At 38.1% G+C, this 19,723-nt stretch overlaps 1 protein-coding gene across 3 annotated transcripts in view; it reads right to left on the bottom strand.

Moving 5' to 3' along the window:
* Positions 1–19,723, bottom strand: part of RAD18 (RAD18 E3 ubiquitin protein ligase) — a 124,664-nt gene that overhangs the window by 21,928 nt on the left and 83,013 nt on the right. For all 3 annotated transcript variants that reach the window (XR_009543108.1, XM_060163871.1, XM_060163870.1), the window contains exons 10-11: positions 18,425–18,559; positions 13,605–13,779 (exon numbers count right to left, since the gene is read on the bottom strand). Coding sequence is in view for 2 of the 3 variants with exons in the window: in XM_060163871.1 (XP_060019854.1) it covers positions 13,605–13,779; positions 18,425–18,559 (310 nt within the window). In the remaining variant the exon portion in view is untranslated. The remainder of the gene's footprint in view (positions 1–13,604; positions 13,780–18,424; positions 18,560–19,723) is intronic.

Here is a 19,723-nt window from a genome sequence, read left to right as displayed (position 1 = left end):
GCCATAAAACTCCAGTCTTACCATCTGTTCAAGGAGGAGGAGAATTTTAAAACTGCCTTATACTGCTGGGTTCTAGGCAGTGGACACTGAACTGCCTTGTGACTCAGTTCCCACAAAAATGAGGCCTTAGACCAAATGATCTAGTGCATGAGAATTATCCCTCCAAAACTATATTGACTCCAAATTTTAATGTTGACACATATTTTTTAATTTTTGATCTGTACTATTACCCATACTCCAGTAGCAAGATGCAAAAGGCTCCAACGAAATGTGCTTACTAGGGCAGGGGCAGCATAGGAAAGCACCTTCCAGGCTTCCCCAAGTGACTTCTGCAGAATTACCTAAAAAATAACAAGCCTCTGCATTTGAGGCCCATCATACTTTAATGCTTGAACCTCTCTAAGATACAAGAACAATGGGTACTACTTACGTGGTAAAATCAATAGGAGTAAGCAAAATCAGCAATTTAATATGTACCCATGTTCCAGAATGTGACTATTTGTGTGGGACTAAGAGAACAAAGAAGACGTGAAAATAAACACGGCATGTCCCTCTGACAGGACAACCATATAATCTACCATCTAAACCCAGACACTGGGGAGACTGATACAGGGTACTACTAATAATGATGTCAAGAGAATAAGTGGGAACCAGCCGATCTCAGAGACACCAGAACATATGGTCATTCTATGTCTAACTGACATTTTAAATAACTCAATTAAAATGCTGTTCTACTCACAAAGGAATCAATGGCACCCAAGATAAAAATTCTGACGCAATTCATGTTATAACGGGGCAAAATCTGGGCTGAGAATTACTGGCTTCAATTCTATTTGGTGAATGATTTGAGAAAAGTCACATCACCTCTCTAGGCCTCCATTTCCTTACCTGTGATATGAAGCTACTACATTCAGTGATTTCTCAAGGTACCTTTGAAATTGAAAATGTTTGTATTCTATCCTAACGTGCCTTCTTCCCAGGTGCTGAAGGTCTCCAAGGAGACCTCAAAACATGTGTTCTTCTGATTTAAAAGCAAAGTCATCGAAACATTTTCTTCAGTGAGAAATATAAATTGAGAAGGCAGGAAAAAAGCTCTGACTTTAACTTTCAAGTTGACTATAACAAATGATAAACTTGAACAATTCACTGAAAATACAAAATTCCAACAGCATGATGTGCAAGTTACATATCATTTCTAGTTCATCCAATTTCATTCACCAGAACAAGACTAAAGGATTCTGATTCTGACAATTTGTGTTAAACTAGAGAAAGCTCTTAACTGCCTGCCTATGTTTGGGGGTCTGGGAATGCTGATCCAAAATAACTACTGATCCTCTAACATTTAGAAGGAACTGGTAGTTCCTTCAAGGTCTCATACTTACTCTGCTCCAAGCATTCTGAAAAATACGTTCTCGCCTACTCTTTTTTTTTTTTTTTAAATGAAGAATTAAACTCTAAACCAGTCAAGATTATATCTGTTTTATGAATCAAGCCAAATATACAAAGAAGCACATTGAAACAAGAATTCCTATATGGTTTACAAAATGTCTGCAAAACTAAAAAGGGAAACACATTTTTAAAAACTTCAACCTTATGCAAATAGCAAGTATTACCGCGTCATGCCAACCCAAACTCTCACAACTACAGTCATCGTACCAAAACCTCCGGTGACAATCAGACACTGCTACAAGCTATGACAATGAAGGTATCATGTGACAAGTGTGGAACCTAGAAGGGACTGCCAATTTCAACAAGCATTTTAGATACGCAAGTTAGCAACCACTATGGAATTGTAAAACTCTCTCCTGATACAGAAAATTGAAGGGCGCAAAGTAATTTTACAGAGGGTCTTTATATCATGGCAGTTCATGAATTTGGTGAAAACAAAGAAAAATATCTACCACCTAGGGTTGACTCAGAATGCTGAAAAATCATGAATTTATTATAAAGCAAAAACAAAAAAAGCTACTATAAAGAAGCCCATCAGATTACCCAGTGAAAATGCATTTAAAAAAAAATCCCTAAAAGGTGCCGACATGAAGTATGTGAGATTAGAAGAAAACCTCATTATTTAACAGCAAATACCCTTTGCCGATGAGAACGCGAGAAAAGACAAAAACTATCTGTACTTTCACATTGTTCTGGGAGGATCACTACTCAAACCATTTTTACAAGTATATATTCACTAATGAAAACATGGTAACTGAAGACGATGAGGCCTATCGTAAACGGTGCATGTTTTCTCTTTTGATGAAACGTAAAAGCCGGGTTAGCTACATCCTCTGAGGTGGAATCAGTCTATAAAGTAAAAACATTAGCACAAGAAAGCAAAACTGATAAAACAAGTAAGACAACCGAGAGGAAAACAGAAGTCTTCCTACACGCTTCATTTATGGATTAAATTTTAACATAGTACAGAATAATGCACCTTATGGAATGTACTACACAGGGCTTCATTAATTTATATGACTAAATGTAATACGTACTATTAAATGAAAGAAAAAAAGAATTCAATAACTAAACTTACTACAACCTAGAAACTGTGCAATTTACACTGAAGAAAATGTTTCGATGACTTTGGTTTTCCAGTATTCAATACATTCTTTGAATATTTTCATGCCACTATGTCTCCTTATTTTGATGTTGTAATGTACTTAAAAAAAACCTTTAATTTTAGAATAGTTTTATATTTACAGAGAAGTTGCAAAGATAGTACAGAAAGTTCCCATATGCCCCACACCCAGTTTCTTCTATTGTTAACATCCTACATTAGGTCTGATACATTAGTTACAACCAATGAAGCAATATTAATACGTTATTATTACTAAGGTTCATATTTGACTTGTATTTCTTTAGTCTTTACTTAATGTCCTTTTTTGGTTCCAGTGTCCCATTCAGGACACCACATTACATTTAGTAGTCGTATCTCCTTAGCTGCCTCCAGACAGTGTTGGTTTCTCAGACTTTCCTTGTTTTTGATGACCTTGATAGTTTTGAGGCATGCTGGTCAGGTCATTTTGCAGAATGACCCTCAACTGGAGTTTGTCTGATGTTTTTCACGCAGTCTGACTGAGGTTACTGAGTTTGGAGGAGGAAGACCACAGAGGGAATGTGTCATTTCCAGGGCATCACACCAGGAGCACACACGCCATCAACAGAACACTGCTGTTGATGCTCACCTGGATCTCTTGGCTGAGGTATGTCTGTCAGGTTTTTGTTTTCTCTTCTTCTCCCCTTCTTTTCCCTTTCCTTTCCTCTCACCTTCCTTCCCCCCCTTTCTGTCTCTTTTTCTAGCATTTCCCTGCTTCCTGCCCCAGCCCTGGATTCAGCCATTTCTCCAAGAAGCACTGGTTCCTTCTTCTGGAAAATGTTATTAAATACCAAGATCAGGGCACTAGGTGTGCTCCTTGCAGCTGTGCTGCCCTTGCTTCTGGGCCCTGGCAGCTCACAGAAAAAGGAAACCCATGTGTAAAATAACTAGCTCACTTACACACACAGATCTATAAATATTTCTGTATGTATCCATCTGACTCTATATTAAGCTAAACATGAGTTCATTTTAAGGTCTCCAATTCTAATCCACTACCACATGGATAGTTTTAGCCTTATTTGTCTGTAGTCTCCCCTCCAACAGTCAGAAACCTGACTCCCATTTGCCATCCACTTAAGACAAAGACACACAAGTAACATGAAGAAAAAAAATATTACGCTAAGCTACAGATGAAAACGCTAAGCTATGGACGAGCAGAATTAGACAAAATCTTCTGAAATAAGTCAGGGAAAAACTCCAGCAAATACATATTAGAGAAATATTTAAGGTTCACACATCAGTGCAAATCAGGGTACAGAGAAGTATACTTCAAAATACCTTCTAATTCTTAATCATGAAGAAGCAATTCTGTGTAAAAAACAGTTAAAAATAATTGCTATGAAAGTGCCAAATAAAAGGTTAGCTTTCTCCCCCGCTTTTTGTCCAAGGAGGATTCAAAGGCACACAATATTGTCACCTTTTAATGCGGTACTTCTAAAGACTTTCCCCAGAAAGACCAGCTGGCTTCTTCTGCCACACCCTGGAGAGTCAGGTCCGAAGCGGAGAGGACATCCACAGACACCACAAGGCCCACTAACAGTGCTCTAACTGCCGCCGAGGAGAAACAAACCAGGATAACAAGGAAATATTCCCGAAAATCAAAGAACTCCCACTTCCGTGCTTGTGATTTTCCTGCCTAAGACCCAGAGATTTTTATTTAGTATGTTGGTGAACTTCAGTTTGATAAAAAAAGATTACTTCGTACTTCAGTTCATTATCTATCACACAAGAGGAAAAAGTAAATTGTTTCTCATCAACAAACACATTTTCCTCCAGCAGTTTGTGGACCCATTTGTCTCAGAGCTTTCGAGATTATCTGTCCCTTTCTCTCCCTGGCATCTGCTCGTCTACCACTTATTCAACAGCCCCCAAATACCCTTACGTCTCCCCTTCCTGGCAGCGACGGGCAAGTGAGCTTGGCAAACAGGGGCACAGAGGGGCAATGAGCTCTGGGACTCCCCCCACCCCCCCTCCTGCCTTCTCTTGGGCCCGAGATACAGACAGAAGTCTACAGTACCCCATTTGCATTAATAGAGTCTACAGAAAAGCAAACCAGTTTCCTGTCTTCAGTTGGAATCACGGCCTGGGCAGATCCCACTGGTGCCCTGCCCCTATCCCCTTGCCCTCATCCCCTGACGTACTTGATCTCCAAACGTAAGCGCCTTTGCCTGACGTGCTGGAGCCAGCTCTGTCGCCAGCATGAAAGGCTAGAAGCAGCAGGGAGCAGCCCCCAACCAAACGACATACCCCTGCCCCTTGCCTTGGGTGGGACAACTCACGTGTGTGTTTTAAACCAGCTCCCAATTCCCAGGAGGGATAAACCCCCGTCGCTCACAGGGACATCTGGTTTGATAATATGCCCCTTAAATGCTATCTTCCCTTTCCTGTCGCACTTCCCCACTCCCTACAGTGTGGTTCTTTCACCTTCTAAATTGACCACTTCCACTCAAATCCTTGTCTCAGGGTCTGCTTCTCAGGAAGCCCAAACATTTCAAGCACTGCATGTTTACACTCTTTCAAGAATGTGAAGAGCGAGCCGGCTTGGCCATAAGCATTATCAGTCAGGAAAACTTGGGCTCTGACGTCAACTAGACCTCGGCTCGAGTCCTGGTACTGCCATCTACCATGTGTACAACCCTAAGCTGCTTATGTGACCCCTTAGACCTTTCATTTCCACTTCTCTAAAATGGGCTTGGCTGTGGACTAAGTGATATAACACAGAACACTCCTAGCACTCACATATTGTTGAGTCCAAAAGCCTCCTACAAAACCCATCAGCTTTTCAATAGCAAGCATCAAGGGACATACCCCCAAGGACTCTTGGAGCTCCTCTCCTCAGGAATCCTCATCTTGCTGTACTCACCAATTCTGAACTATCAGGTTTACCCAATCCTAACCAAGACCCGCACTGAAAGAACTGACTAAACCAAAATCGTCATCTCAACACACAAGCCAGTTTTGCCCCTCTGGCTGAGCGGCCACTTTGATGATAGAGGTAGTGTTTCCCATTCCCTTCAACAAGCAATAAACTCAGCGTGGTCTTATCAACAGGCTGATGGTGCCAGTACTCCACAGTCCTCAGATGAGTGTCACAATGGCACTTTTTCTCTTACAATTTCCCCATCATTCTCCAATTGACTCAGAATTTAAGAAAAGCTGAAATTTAACTACTCCTTAAATTTTCCAACAAATTGTAATCAAGATTTCTTCATATATTGTTCTTTGCTCTCTTGCTCTTAAGAAGTTTGGACAGATAGCTCTTGGAAAAATGACTGAAAAGTGAGGAAAAGTTGTACCAAAATATATGAAATGCACGGCCCACAGTTAATACGCCTCTTTGTCAAAGTTTCCGGTGTTCTGTGCCTGTCTGTATTGTAATTCCTACAATGATGCTGCTACTGACCTAGCATCAAAAAAGAGGTAATGGTTTTGGCCAGGAAGTGTGAAAAGTTAAAATGTACTCATTCACACCTTATCTGACCCAGGTTCTTTTATGACCAGCACTTGGCATCTGCAAGAAGGTTCACACAGGTTACAGGTTACCAAGCAGTGAAATTAGGTGGTCTCTGTGATACTCTTCATTCCTACTGAAATCAAAGTCCCTGCTTCATTAGCCCACACTCTCTAACACACCAAAGCTGAGGTAACCATGTTGGGTCAGTCCTGAACAGACTGACTGAAATAAATATGGTTTCAGAGACTGAAAACAATACTCAGCATCCCATGTAGATCCCTGACTACCACTTTTTTTAGCCAATAAATCGTAACTATAAATCTTTCCTTTAGAAAATCTTCTGGTATAAACAAGCTTCTCTGATTATGGAAAATGACCCTTTCCAATAATTTTAATTTTAACAATTTCACACTTACAAAAAAAATGACTCTTAGACCCTTCACCCAGATTTTCCAATTGCTGACATTTTGCCACATTTGCTTTCTCACTCTTTCTCTCTGTGTGTGTACACTCACACACATACACGTTATTTTTTTAAGCACTGAGAGTTTCAGCCATCATGTCCCTTTAACCCTTCAGCGTGCATTTCTTAAGAACAAGTACATTCACTTACACAACCATAATAAAATTTTCAAAATCAGGAAATTGAATACGGATATAATATTACCTAATCTATGACATTACTCAATTTTTTCCAGTTACACAAAAAGTTTCTTTTTAACTTACATTGCCTAGAATTAAAGTGCATAAATATTTTTTTTAAATAATGATCTAAAGGTTCTTCCAAAGAACAGCATGACCACTATTCATCTCTACATGAAGATTAAATCTTCCTCTCTAGGGTCATAATCAAAAGCATCTTTTCTTATAACTTAGCACTCAATAAAAATGGAGTTTTTTCTGCTTGCCAAAACTCAGGGAACAAAAGCCCTCTCTTCTTAAGAAGAACAATAAGTGAATTTACAGAAATTTGGACAAGTCTCTTGAACTCCCGGAAGTCATCTAGGGGGTGTACAAAAATCTAAAATTCTTATCAATTTTTTTATCATCTGTCTTCAAATTGGCAAGAAAGAATCAATATAACATTAATAATTAAAACTCTAAAAGAGGTACTTATTTACGAGTTAAGAAACAAATTAGCAACAAACAATTTCATCCTAGTAATTATTTGGATTAGATACACCTATTAGATCTTAAAGTAAGATTATTCTTAGTTGTCAATCTGGCATATTACCTAAATTTAAATACTGCTCTAACACAAAGAAAACCAATAGTGTAATTCAATAAGATCTATAATCTGTATTACAGCATGACTACATGAATTAAAAAAACAACTCACAATTTATTTTCACTCACATTAGACCTAAAACAGCATGACTTGTCTCTTTAAAAGAGAAAAAAAAAGCATAAAAATTTACAAAATAGTATGATGCTTCTGTATTAAAAATGTTCCTCTAAGTATCCACGTACCCATACTGCTGTCTTTAGAAGAATGTACATATGAAAGTGTTAATAGTTCTTTCTGGCTGATAAAATTTTACTGGACTCGTTACTTTTTGTTTACCTAAATTTTCTATTTTTCACAATAAGCATGCATAACATCTAAATTAAAAGTTGTTTTGAAAATCTAGGGCTTTACAGTGAAAGCAATAAAACTATCATAAAAAGAAAAAGTGAGAAAATTTTCGTAAAAAATGAACACTTCAATATACAAGGAATAAGCATAATTCTAGAAGGTTGATTCATGGTCTGCAATGGTCAAGCGGTAAAAGAACACAGATAATTTATCAACTATTAACTTGTCAAAAATAACAGGATTACAGAATGTTAGGGTTGGAAAAGATCTGAACAAAGTCACTGAGTGTCATGTCTCATCGCCCTTCCATGTGATGTCTGAATTATGGAAAATAAATGTTGGACCAGACAAACAAAGACCACTAATCTCTGAAATGCTTTGATTCCACTAAAGGCATTTGGTTGTGATGGGTCCCTTTTCACTTTGAATTCTTGTCCTGATTTCTAAGGTGTTAATTATCCTAATCAACTGCGTATCTCTCTTGACCATTTAGATTTTAATGCACTGGCATTAACCAATGGATCACTATGCTTTGTGACAGCCTTCTGCCAGGTTACCACCAACTTTATGAGTGTTATGACCGACTTCATTAGTTTCCAACTAGGTGGTAAAATTATGCTGAAAGTGAGTTAGGGACCTTATTCATATTCAGATACTACATTTCAAAAATCTAAGACAACATTAATGGTAAGAGGAACCATTATTTTTAATGTTTACATAACCAGAGTTCTTTTAAACATATGTAGACATAGGTTTTTATCTTATACCATTGTTGTACATATATTTTTTAAAAAACTGAAATAAGTTGGTTAAAGTATTCCTAAAACGTATTCAGATTCGGAGCCCTACACTTCATCGTGTTTTTTTTGTTGTCATTTTGGTTTTTTTGCCGTACGCGGGCCCCTCACTGTTGTGGCCTCTCCCATTGCGGAGCACAGGCTCTGGACGCGCAGGCTCAGCGGCCATGGCTCACGGGCCCAGCCGCTCCGCGGCATGTGGGATCTTCCCAGACCAGGGCACGAACCCACGTCCCCTGCATCGGCAGGCAGACTCTCAACCACTGTGCCACCAGGGAAGCCCTCTTCATTGTGTTTTGACTCAACGTCTACGATGTCTGTTTTTTCCCTCACAAAGTCATCCTCCGTACCACCAAAAGCACTGGAGATAAAGCATTTCTCCAAATTACCTGACAATTGTCTCCAGGCATTTCATTTAAGGCACTGACACCCATTCTGCAAACCAAACTCATAATTTTGTTTTTCTCAATCACATAACCTGTGACTGGAAGATGAGCAGCTTCTGTTCAAAGACAGCAAGAAATGTCTGACAAATCGATACTTGACACCCAAACAACAGTCCTTGCAACAGATGAATCAGTCAGGCTCACTGTTATTACTTTGAAATTTTTCCCATCTATTCCAAGGGATGTGACCATTTCTCCTGCCTTCAGTAGATCATGTAACAAACAAGCAATCCTTTGCACATAGTTCACTAACAAAACGTAACAAGTCTTCAGACACTTGTGGGCATCTTTAGGTCTTGTAAATCATTTGACTGTTTTGCAAGAAAATACAGAAATACAGTCATTCATCCAACAGTGAACACTACCTCGCTAACATCAAACTTTCACCCTGCTGTATTTTGTTACTTTCTTCGTACACAACTTTTTTCTCATTATTTTGTTGAAGACATTTTAAATGACAAACCAATGTAATGTTAACAATTCATGTAACTCAACTGAAATTCACACACTGGCAAGTATATCACAACTACCACCTGGCTGGCAGCAACTGGAAAACACCATTGATCACTGTACCTATCACAATTTCAGACATTAAAATGTAAAACAGAAAATGTACACCTTAGAATCAAGAAATCCTTCACTTAATAATGGTCGTGCAGTGACCCAAGGCAGGAGATATTTTTTTAAATGAGTGACAGACTCAATTCTTAAGGACTTTGATGAGTAATAATAGGAAGGACAAGGATAGTCAAATAACTATAATTTGATAGTCAAATAACTATAATAATAGGAAGGACAAGGATAGTCAAATAACTATAATACAATAATAGGAAGGACAAGGATAGTCAAATAACTATAATACAAGTAATAATAGGAAGGACAAGGATAGTCAAATAACTATAATACAATATGTACAACTATAATACAATAATAAAACTATAATACAAGGATAGTCAAATAACTATAATACAAATATGGAATTCAGAGACGCTGCTACAGAAATTCACAGAGGAAGTCAAAATTACTTCCTGCATAGTGGGAAGAATAAGAGAAGAGATCGGAGGAAGGGCTACGAAAAAGCGTCATCTGAGCGCAAACTTAAGACATGAGTGATGGAGCAAAGTCTCAGAGGAGGTGGATGAATTCATCTTAAGAAAGAATATGTCTTTAGAAATGTATTAAGACATATATCTTTCTCTTACAATTAACAGGAAAGAAGTGGTCAGAAATTACAAGAAACTTTGAAATGGAAAGGAAGATCTGGAGACAGGTCAGATTAGCTGCCTTGGTGAACTGGGAGACAAGGTGTTCAGTCAAAGTGAGGAAACAGACACAGGCAACGGGTAGGAAATGCAATAAGGAGTAAATTAGGTGGTGAGCACCCAGCTGAGGCTGAATTAAATGAATTTTCAATGGAACTAATTAGCCCAGGCTCACAACTTTCTAAAGTTCAGAACGGAAGTAGGAAAAAAAAAAAATTGTGGGATTTACTCTAAGAATTAGAATGAAGGAATAGAGGACTATGAAAGCATTTCTGAAATATCCAGTCCTAGAGACCCAAGTTTTAAAGTATTACTGAAGAAAATTCAATTGATTTGGTCTTTATAAAACCAGAATAATAATCATATATTTATCAAAGACCCTCACATCTATTATCTCATTTCATCTTCCCAACAGATCTGAGACAGAAGATATTTATACATGCTTTTCATAACTATGGAAACGGACTTCAAAAGATTGACTCCCAAATCACCCAGCAGATCCTGACCCAAAGCCACTCAAATGTAAGCCTGTACTTTCCTGCTGCACCACGGCTGCTCCCCCTGCACACTTCCTCCTCCACAGTCCACTCGGGAATCGGCTGCCCAGTGGTCCGCCCTGGTATCAAAGCAAATACCACTGTACTCCCACTCTCCCTTTAGCCTGAGTTTCTAGGTCTTATATAAGGAACAGACTCAACATTTTAAATGTAAAAAACCTTAGACTGACAAAATGACAGGGCAAATTAAAAGGAGGGTATAAAAGCGTACTTAATTAAATTAAAATTTTAAAGTTTAACATATTTAATATTTACAATGTGTGTAACACTTCTTTATACTTGAGATATGAGTACCAGACACTGACCGATTTCTCAAGGCAAGCCACGCAAATCCTCATAGTCGGTCTCTAAAGCTAAGCTTCCAAAGTGTGCAAAGTCAATGATTTTTGTCCTTGTCAAAACTACAATTAGAAACAACCCAAACGTCCATCAACTAATAAATGAATAAATAAAATGCATATCCATACAATGGAATATAATTTAGAAAGAAAAAGGAATATAGTAGTGAAACATGATACAAAATGGATAAACCTTGCAGACAGTATACTAAGTAAAAGAAGCCAGTTACAAAAGACCACATATTGTATGATCCTGTTTATATGAGATGTAGGCAAATCAATAGAGACAGAGTAGATCAGTAGTCGCCAGGAGCTAGCAGAGTTGGGAGGAACTGTGGAGTGACTGCTCATGGGGATGAGGTTTCTTTTCGGGGTGATGAAAATGCTCTAAAATTGTGGTGATGGTGGCACAACTTTGGCAACACAGTAAAAGCCACTGAATTGTCACTTAAATGAGTGAATTGTATGGTATGTAAATTATATCTCAATAAAGCTGTTAAAAATTCGCAATTAGCAGGTAGTTCCACTGGTCATGGGTGTGTGTGTGTGTGTGTGTGTGTGTGTGTGTGTGTTTAGACATATATACATGCCTAACTAATTAAAGTGTGGAAGCATATAAGAGCCTACTTTAAAAGAAATTCAATGGTTTAATAACCCTCTCACAGTTCAGTGATGCCTGTAAGTCTGTCTGAGGCCAGCACCTCCAACAAACTCATCCAGTTTTCCACACTCTCACCACAAGATAAAAATACATCTGGCTGCCATGTGTCTCCCCTTTCATTTTCCTCCATTCCACCCTCCACTCCAAATTTATTAAAATGTCCCATTTCATCCTGGCATTCCAGAACATTCGGGCATCTCGTGACTATGCTTAAAAACTCACTCTTATTTCCCTGAACTCTGTTTCTCCTCCGTTTCTACCCTGTACTCTGATAAGTTTTGTGTTTAAAAACAAACACTACCCAATGGACTTACAGGAATGGCCTGATCCAGAGTAACTGTGCAGCAGAGCCGCAGTCTTGCAGAAACTCAGGCTACCATATGTTCTGCCTTTACCCAACTCGGGAAAAAACTGATCCCGATCTGATCTTGAAAATGTTCAGGGCAAAATGAGAAGATTTTCCCTTCCTAATACTTGATTCCGAATAACCTGAAGCTGTTTTCCAAGAACCCTAGGAAAGCAGAGGGTCCTTGGGTATATTCTTCTCATAAAAAAATTTCTTCTTAATTTGATATTTTAGACTAGACATAATCTATCATTCTAGAGTACTGTGAACAATTTTTAAATGAACAAATACCAAAGATTAAATAACATGTTGCTGTTAGCATTTAAAATTGGTACAATTCATTCAGAAGGCAACAACACCACCTACCAAGGTCAAAATGATGCTAAAGTTAAGGGAGTAATTCATTAGAAACAAAAGACTTCCTATAGGGAGAGCTCTACCACAGCTTTAGGTGTGTAAGTATAAAAAACACTGGGGAAGATGTAGAAATACAATAGAAATTAAAAAGTTTGGTCAATTATGGTACAGAAACCCAACAGAATGCTGCATCTACTAAAAAAAGTTATAAAGATGAGGTAGAAACATGGGTAGCATTTATCATATAAAGTGAATGGTGAGAACACAAAATGGTAACTATAACACAACACTATGTCATCTTTCAAAAACACATCTTCTTCTTAAATTGTCTTTTAAAAATTTTGGAAAAGTGACTCACCTCCAAATCTCTCATTGTAAAATGTTCCCCATCCATTCTATTTGCTCAATTAAATTTTTCTTTCTTTTGTCTTTCTGGCCACCTCTACTTTCTAGTATAGCTGTGTTTATCTCCTTCACTCATTCTTTTGATAAAAATTTCACTGCCAGTCAGGCTCTCTTTTCTAACTCTAGGAAAAAATATCTATATAAAGGCTACATTTGCAGCAACATGGATGGACCGAGGCATTGTCATACTGAGTGAACTAAGTCAGACAGACAAAGACAAATACCGTATGATATTGCTTATATGTGGAATCTAAGAAAAGGGTACAAATGAACTTATCTACAAAAGAGAAAAAGAGTTACAGATGCAGAAAATAAACTTATGGTTACCATGGGATAAGGGGGAGGGGGAAGGGATAAAGTTGGAAGACTGGGATTGACATACACACACTACTATATATAAAATAGATAACTAATAAGGACCTACTGTATAGCACAAAGAACTCTACCCAATACTCATAATGGCCTATATGGGAAAAGAATCTAAAAAAAGAGTGGATATATGTGTAACAGATTCACTTTGCTGTACAGCAGAAACTAACACAATACTGTAAATCAACTATACTCCAGTAAAAATTTTAAAAAATTAAAAAAAAAAAAAAGCCTACAGAGCAGAAGACAAAGTCCCCAGTGACTGCTGCACATACGCCCCACATCCTGCCCTGATCCCTCTGTGAACCCTACAAAGCGCAGGAGACAGTGGAAGGAGATGAGGAACGGCACCAGGCCTCAAAGCTATTTTCTGGCTACTTGTGCTGGTCTCTTAGCATGCACAGAAAACAGAAATTTAAAATAATCAACTACTGCAAGTTTCTTACCTATTGCATGACTCTGACTCTGGTGAAGAAAGAGCTTCCTCTTGAATATCAGTACAACTGGAAGAATCATCTGGTCTGTCAGGCTCTAGTTTCCCTGGGGAGTCCAGCTTTGACTGAGGGAAGTGGTTTGTTACCGAGGGTATATCTGAGAATTTCATTTTATTATCTTCCTGTCCTAAAAAGGAAAAAAGAAATGAAAGAAAGAAAGAAAGAAAAAAAAGAAACATTTAAGAGTAGCTTCAAATTTACAACCTCTGTGTATTTATTATTTCCACAACATTTAATATTCCTATTTGGTAAAATAGGAGTTTATGGAACACTGATTCCAAAACTCTAGTGACAGCCAGAGAGTAAGAATTAGCACTACACTGGTGCTATCTGGTTATACTGTCCACCCAATGTATTTCCAGATTAATTAATTCAAAAATAAAATGTTCTTTAAAACCAGGAGCAGGGAGAACCTTATAATTCTAATGAGGCTTTTATTTACAGTATTACTAAAGAATTCCTGAATATTTCACAGATCAGAGAAGAGTGATAAACATAAGAAACATGACAAAAAAGGATTAAAGATTCAATTAATAAGAGAAGCACAATATTTGTCACTGACTGCTGAATGGTAGTGAATCCATCTGGACATTTTTCTAGATCTGTTACATAGAATCTAATATTCACTGGGGAAGAGAAAAACTAATAAGACATAACCAATATATCTGTTTGATCCAACACATGTCACATTTCTACACATCCCTTATCATATTCTCACTTTCCGAGGTCTCTTACTGCAGATAAAGATAAAGGCCCAGGAAAGCTGGGGGGATGCAGACACAGTGTTTGCAGGAAGATGACATGCAGATGTGACCAAATATCTGTGAATATGAGTGCAGAAAATCATCTCTGTGCAGGATTCTTCAGTGTCCAGGCCCCTCCCTCATGATGTGTTTCAGGGCTCTGCTGGGACTTCACTTGTGCTGGCTTTAAGATTCAGGGACCGAGTGAGTTCTTGACATGCCTGACACGTGCTACTGGGATAGAACCCCCTTTCATGGGTTTGCTCACAGAGAATAGCTTTCACACATCACTCATGCACTTGTGGAGGCAAGTGACCTTTAACAAAGGACACCAATGAGAACTGTCAAGGTTTTGTTATAAAGATAAAGTTTATGGAAAAAGAATAGGATTCTTCAAACAAACAAAAACCTTTCCAACTCCATATGGTCAAGATTTTTCCAGAAACAATTATAAGTTTTTGTTACCCTCGTGAACAGCCTACATCACACAAGAGTACAATTTCTAAAAATAAGCTCCTGATGTTGTCTGGCTTTCGCTAAGCCTGCTCATTACCAAAACAAAACTGTACCCTCTAATGTTTACCTGGGAAAGGGAAACATGCAGTCAACTAAAAGGACCATCCAGGATCTCTAGGATATTCTCTTGTAAACAGACACCTAGGACCAGTTGAGAGGAATCAATCACCCAGTAAACCCGGTGAACCCAGGCAACTCTATCACCCAACTGGCTGGGAGAATGCAATCAAGCCGGCAAACCACGGAGCAGGAATTCAACATAAAACTACCTTTTATTTTTGCACCTGATTTATATTCTTCTCTTACTTCTTCCCCTCTTATATAAGCTTCTACAGGATAAATTCCCTCTTGCAGACAAATATCATTCAATGACTGGGGGCAATGGAAGTCAGTTATCCTTCATATCTGCCCATGGATCTCAGGACGGAACTCCAAATAAAGCCGAAAACATGAGGCCCCGACATTAAACCTTCCTAAAGAAACGTCAAGCAACAAAAACAGATGAAGGTTTTACTTAACAGGACACATACCTTGTTCACTTATATTGGCACTTTAATGAGCAAGTTTACTCTAAAGAGCAAAAGTTACACTGGTTGTATGATGCTATAAAAAGCCCAACCTGGGCTTCCCTGGTGGCGCAACGGTTGAGAGTCTGCCTGCCGATGCAGGGGACACGGGTTCATGCCCAGGTCCGGGAAGATCCCACACGCCACGGAGCGGCTGGCCCCATGAGCCATGGCCGCAGAGCCTGCACGTCCGGAGCCTGTGCCCCGCAACGGGAGAGGCCACAACAGTGAGAGGCCCGCGTACCGCAAAAAAATAAAAAGCCCAACCTTCCGGTCTGTGCCAGTCTGTCTGCCTCTCTCTCACACTCCCCACCCCTCCCAGACACACGCGTTCATGCGCAGCTATCTACCAGCAGCCCTCATCGCTGAACCCCAGACAGAGCAATACTCATGTGCACATACACAAAGAATACACCACCCCTGACTACAAGCAATCAATCATTTTCAAAAGAGATTCAGCCAATAAACAAAAATATTCTCTTAATCCGAGATATTAAGCCAGATTTTCTCAGGACCTCAACTACTCCCTGACAACATCCTTTAACAACTGCATGAACAAATTTAACTTGTTCACAAAGACCATAAAGTATATACTTATACTCAGGCAGCAACCTACTACATGACACCAAAAGAACTGAGGACAAAAATAAAGAATGTAATAGCACTGAAAGAATAAAACACTTAGAAATAAATCTAACCAAGGAGGTGAAAGACTTGCATGCTGAAAACTACAAAACATTGTTGAAACTAATTTTTAAAAAGACAAAAATGAATGACAGACATCCTGTGTTCATGGAACAGAAGACTTAATATTGTTAAGATGTCAACTAACCAAAGCAACTAATCAATGCAATCCCAATGGCACTTTTTGCAGAAATAGAAAAATCCATCGTAACATTCACATGGACTCTCAAGGGAACCAAATGGCCAAAACAACCTTGAAAAGGAAGAATAAAGTTGGAGGACTCATACCCCAAGAGTTGGAGGACTCCAACTCTTAAATTTGTTACAAAGCTATGGTAATTAAAACAGTATAGCACTGGCGTAAGGATAGACATACAGACCAATTAAATAGAACACAGAGTACAGAATAAACCCTCACATACATGGTCAATCGATTTTCAACAAGGATGTCAAAAGCATTCAACAGAGAAAGGACAGTCTTTTTAACAAATGGTGCTCAGAAAACTGCATTATCTACATGCAAAAAGATGAAGATGGACCGTTACTTACACCATATACAAAAATTAACTCAAAGTGGACCACAGACCTAAACGTAAGAGCTAAAACTATAAAACTCTTCGGAGAAAACACATAGGAAAATCTTCATGACACTGATTTTGCAACAACTTCATGGCTATAACAGCAAAAGCACAAGCAACAAAAGAAAAAATTGATAAATTGGTCTTCATCAAAATAAAGCACTCTATGCATCAAAAGATACTATCCTGAAAATGAAAAGACAACCCAGAAAAAAGCTGAAAAATATTTGCAAACCATATATATAATGGATTAATATTCAAAATATTTAAAGAACTCTTAAAACTCAACAACAAAAAAATAAACAAGCCAATTAAAAAATGGGCAAAAGACTTGAACAGACATTTCTCCAAAGAAGAAAAACAAATGGCCACTAACCATATAAAAAGATGCTCAACATCATTAGTCATTAGAAAAATACAAATCAAAAAACCACAATGAGATACAAATTGACATCTACCAAGGTGGCTACAGTTAAAAAAAAAAAAAAAAAGGAAAATAACGAGTGTTGACACATATATAGAGAAATTGGAAGCCTCAAGCATTGCTGGTGGGAATGTAAAATGGTGCAGCCACTATGGAAAATAGTTTGGTGGTTTCTGAAAAGGTAAACAAAGAATTACTATGTGAACCAGAAATTCCATTGCTAGGTACATATCCAAAAGAATGGAAAGCAGAGACTTGAACAGATACATGAACACCAATGCACACAGCAGCATTATTCACAACTGCCAAAAGGTGAAAATAATCCATTACAGAAGAATGGATAAACAAAATGTGGTATATAGATACAATGGAATTCATCCATAAAAAATAATGAAATTTTGATATATGCTACAACATGGGGACCTTGAAAACATTATGCTTAATGAAATAAGCTGACAAAGAAGGACAAATAATATATGATTCTACTTATATGACGTACCTAGAATAAGCAAATTCATAGACACAGAGAGTAGACCAGAGATTACCAAGAAATGGTGGGGAAAGTGGAAGAGTTATTATTTAATGGGTACAGAGTTTTCACTGGAAATGATGAAAAAGTTTTGGGTGTAATAGTGGTGATGGTGACACAACACCGTGAATGTACTTAATGCCACTGAATTGTACATTTATGAATGGTTAAAATGATAAATATGTTTTGTTTATTTTTATCACAATAAAGACAAAATAATAAAGAATTTTCTTGTGCACTTTCCTCCATTATGATTGTTTTTTTGTTCACTGGCCCAAAGTCCTGGCAACACAAATATAATATCAATCTCAAATTTTAAAATGGGTTGAAATTGGAATGTGCTGTGTACTAGCCTTAGATATTTTAGCAGAACATTCCATCCAAAGTTATTACCAGCGACCTATAATAAAAATAATTTATTCTCTTTGTAGGATACCTAAGGATCTGCAGCAATAAATCCTATACCTCAAGCTTAAACAACTAAAAAACTTCTGATTTCTCATTAATGGAAAGGAAGACAGATTTTAGAAACTGTGTCTTCAGGACATCTCCACGATCATTCTTCCCAGAGTAATAAACCTAGTTTACATCCAACAACAGCTATATGTCTAAAAATACTTTTGCCCATTTCAAATACCAATTAAGTCCAAAGTAAATTCCTTTGTTTTTTTCCTTTTGATATTAAAATTTTTAAAATTCCATATACTTCTGTTTTTAGTTAAAGTCTCTTACCCACGCATACAGATAATAGCTTTTCTGTAGATTCATCTTCTTCTTTTACTTTTTTTTTTGACATTCCAACAGTTTTCTTATATCCTTTTTTGGCTTGATCCACCAGACGCTGAAATTCATTCTGATGTTTTATACCTGAAATTCAAAAGATCTTCTCAGTAAATCAAGGACTATAAAAGTTACATGTCTACAACCGATGGACTGAATACCAAGAATAACACAAGCTTGCTCAAGAACAGCACCCTTTGGACACACTTACAACGAATTTAAAAGGCCTGGGGAGCTGAGGAAGCATTCTTTTATATCTTCCCCCTTCCTCAGATACAAACTTGAAACATGATATTCCTAGTTTGCAACTGTAGTTTCTTCCCATATCCCACTCTTTTAAAAAGGCTTTTCTTTTTGCCGTACGCGGGCCTCTCACTGTTGTGGCCTCTCCCGTTGCGGAGCACAGGCTCTGGACGCGCAGGCTCAGCGGCCATGGCTCACGGGCCCAGCCGCTCCGCGGCATGTGGGATCTTCCTGGACCAGGGCCCGAACCCGTGTCCCCTGCATCGGCAGGCAGACTCTCAACCACTGCGCCACCAGGGAAGCCCTAAAAAGGCTTTTTGATAAGAGCATGAAAGATGCTGTTTTCTTAAATATAACCAAAAGACACCATTCTAACTTCCCAGACACAACCGAGTACTAAGAGGAAGAACACTAACTGAGTATAAAAGCAGAAGCTTCTAGGAAAGTTGGATAAAAACATAGGATATCTACTTTAATTTCCCCTTTTTCCTTCACATTTCTTGCCTGTTTCCTATCAGAACCCCTTTAATAATCTAAGATCCCCACCACCACCAATCTACCTTATCTTAGGATATTATAATTAACCAATCTTAATTTACTACTACTTTAACACCTCTGAAGATAATTTAAGCCTGACCTCCAGGTCACCATTATTAGTGTACATTAATTTACTCAATAAAGAGTAGCTGTTCGTCATTCGACCATGGACTTGAACACATCTATTTGTGATTCTGAACCATGGTTCAAACAGCTGAGGCTGTACTTACTTATCTAGCAACCTTAAACACTTAAGTCATGGTCCAAAATGATGTTGTAGATCCTATAAAAATACATTTTAGAAAGATTCATACTGCAAGTAGTTAACACAAAGTTTTGAGACTGTTTTCCTCCAGTAACCATCATATTCCCTGTAGTTATTCCCATGAATAACTGGGTTTAGGGGAAAATTTGTGCTTCGGTTGAAAACTATGCATTTTCTAGAGCCACCCTTCCAGGATTCCAGTCTCC

The sequence above is a fragment of the Lagenorhynchus albirostris genome, chromosome 10, assembly GCF_949774975.1.
Source record: "Lagenorhynchus albirostris chromosome 10, mLagAlb1.1, whole genome shotgun sequence".
Lineage (NCBI taxonomy): Eukaryota > Metazoa > Chordata > Mammalia > Artiodactyla > Delphinidae > Lagenorhynchus > Lagenorhynchus albirostris.
Note: the sequence above shows the minus strand (reverse complement) of the source record. Positions and strands in the feature narration are given on the sequence as shown.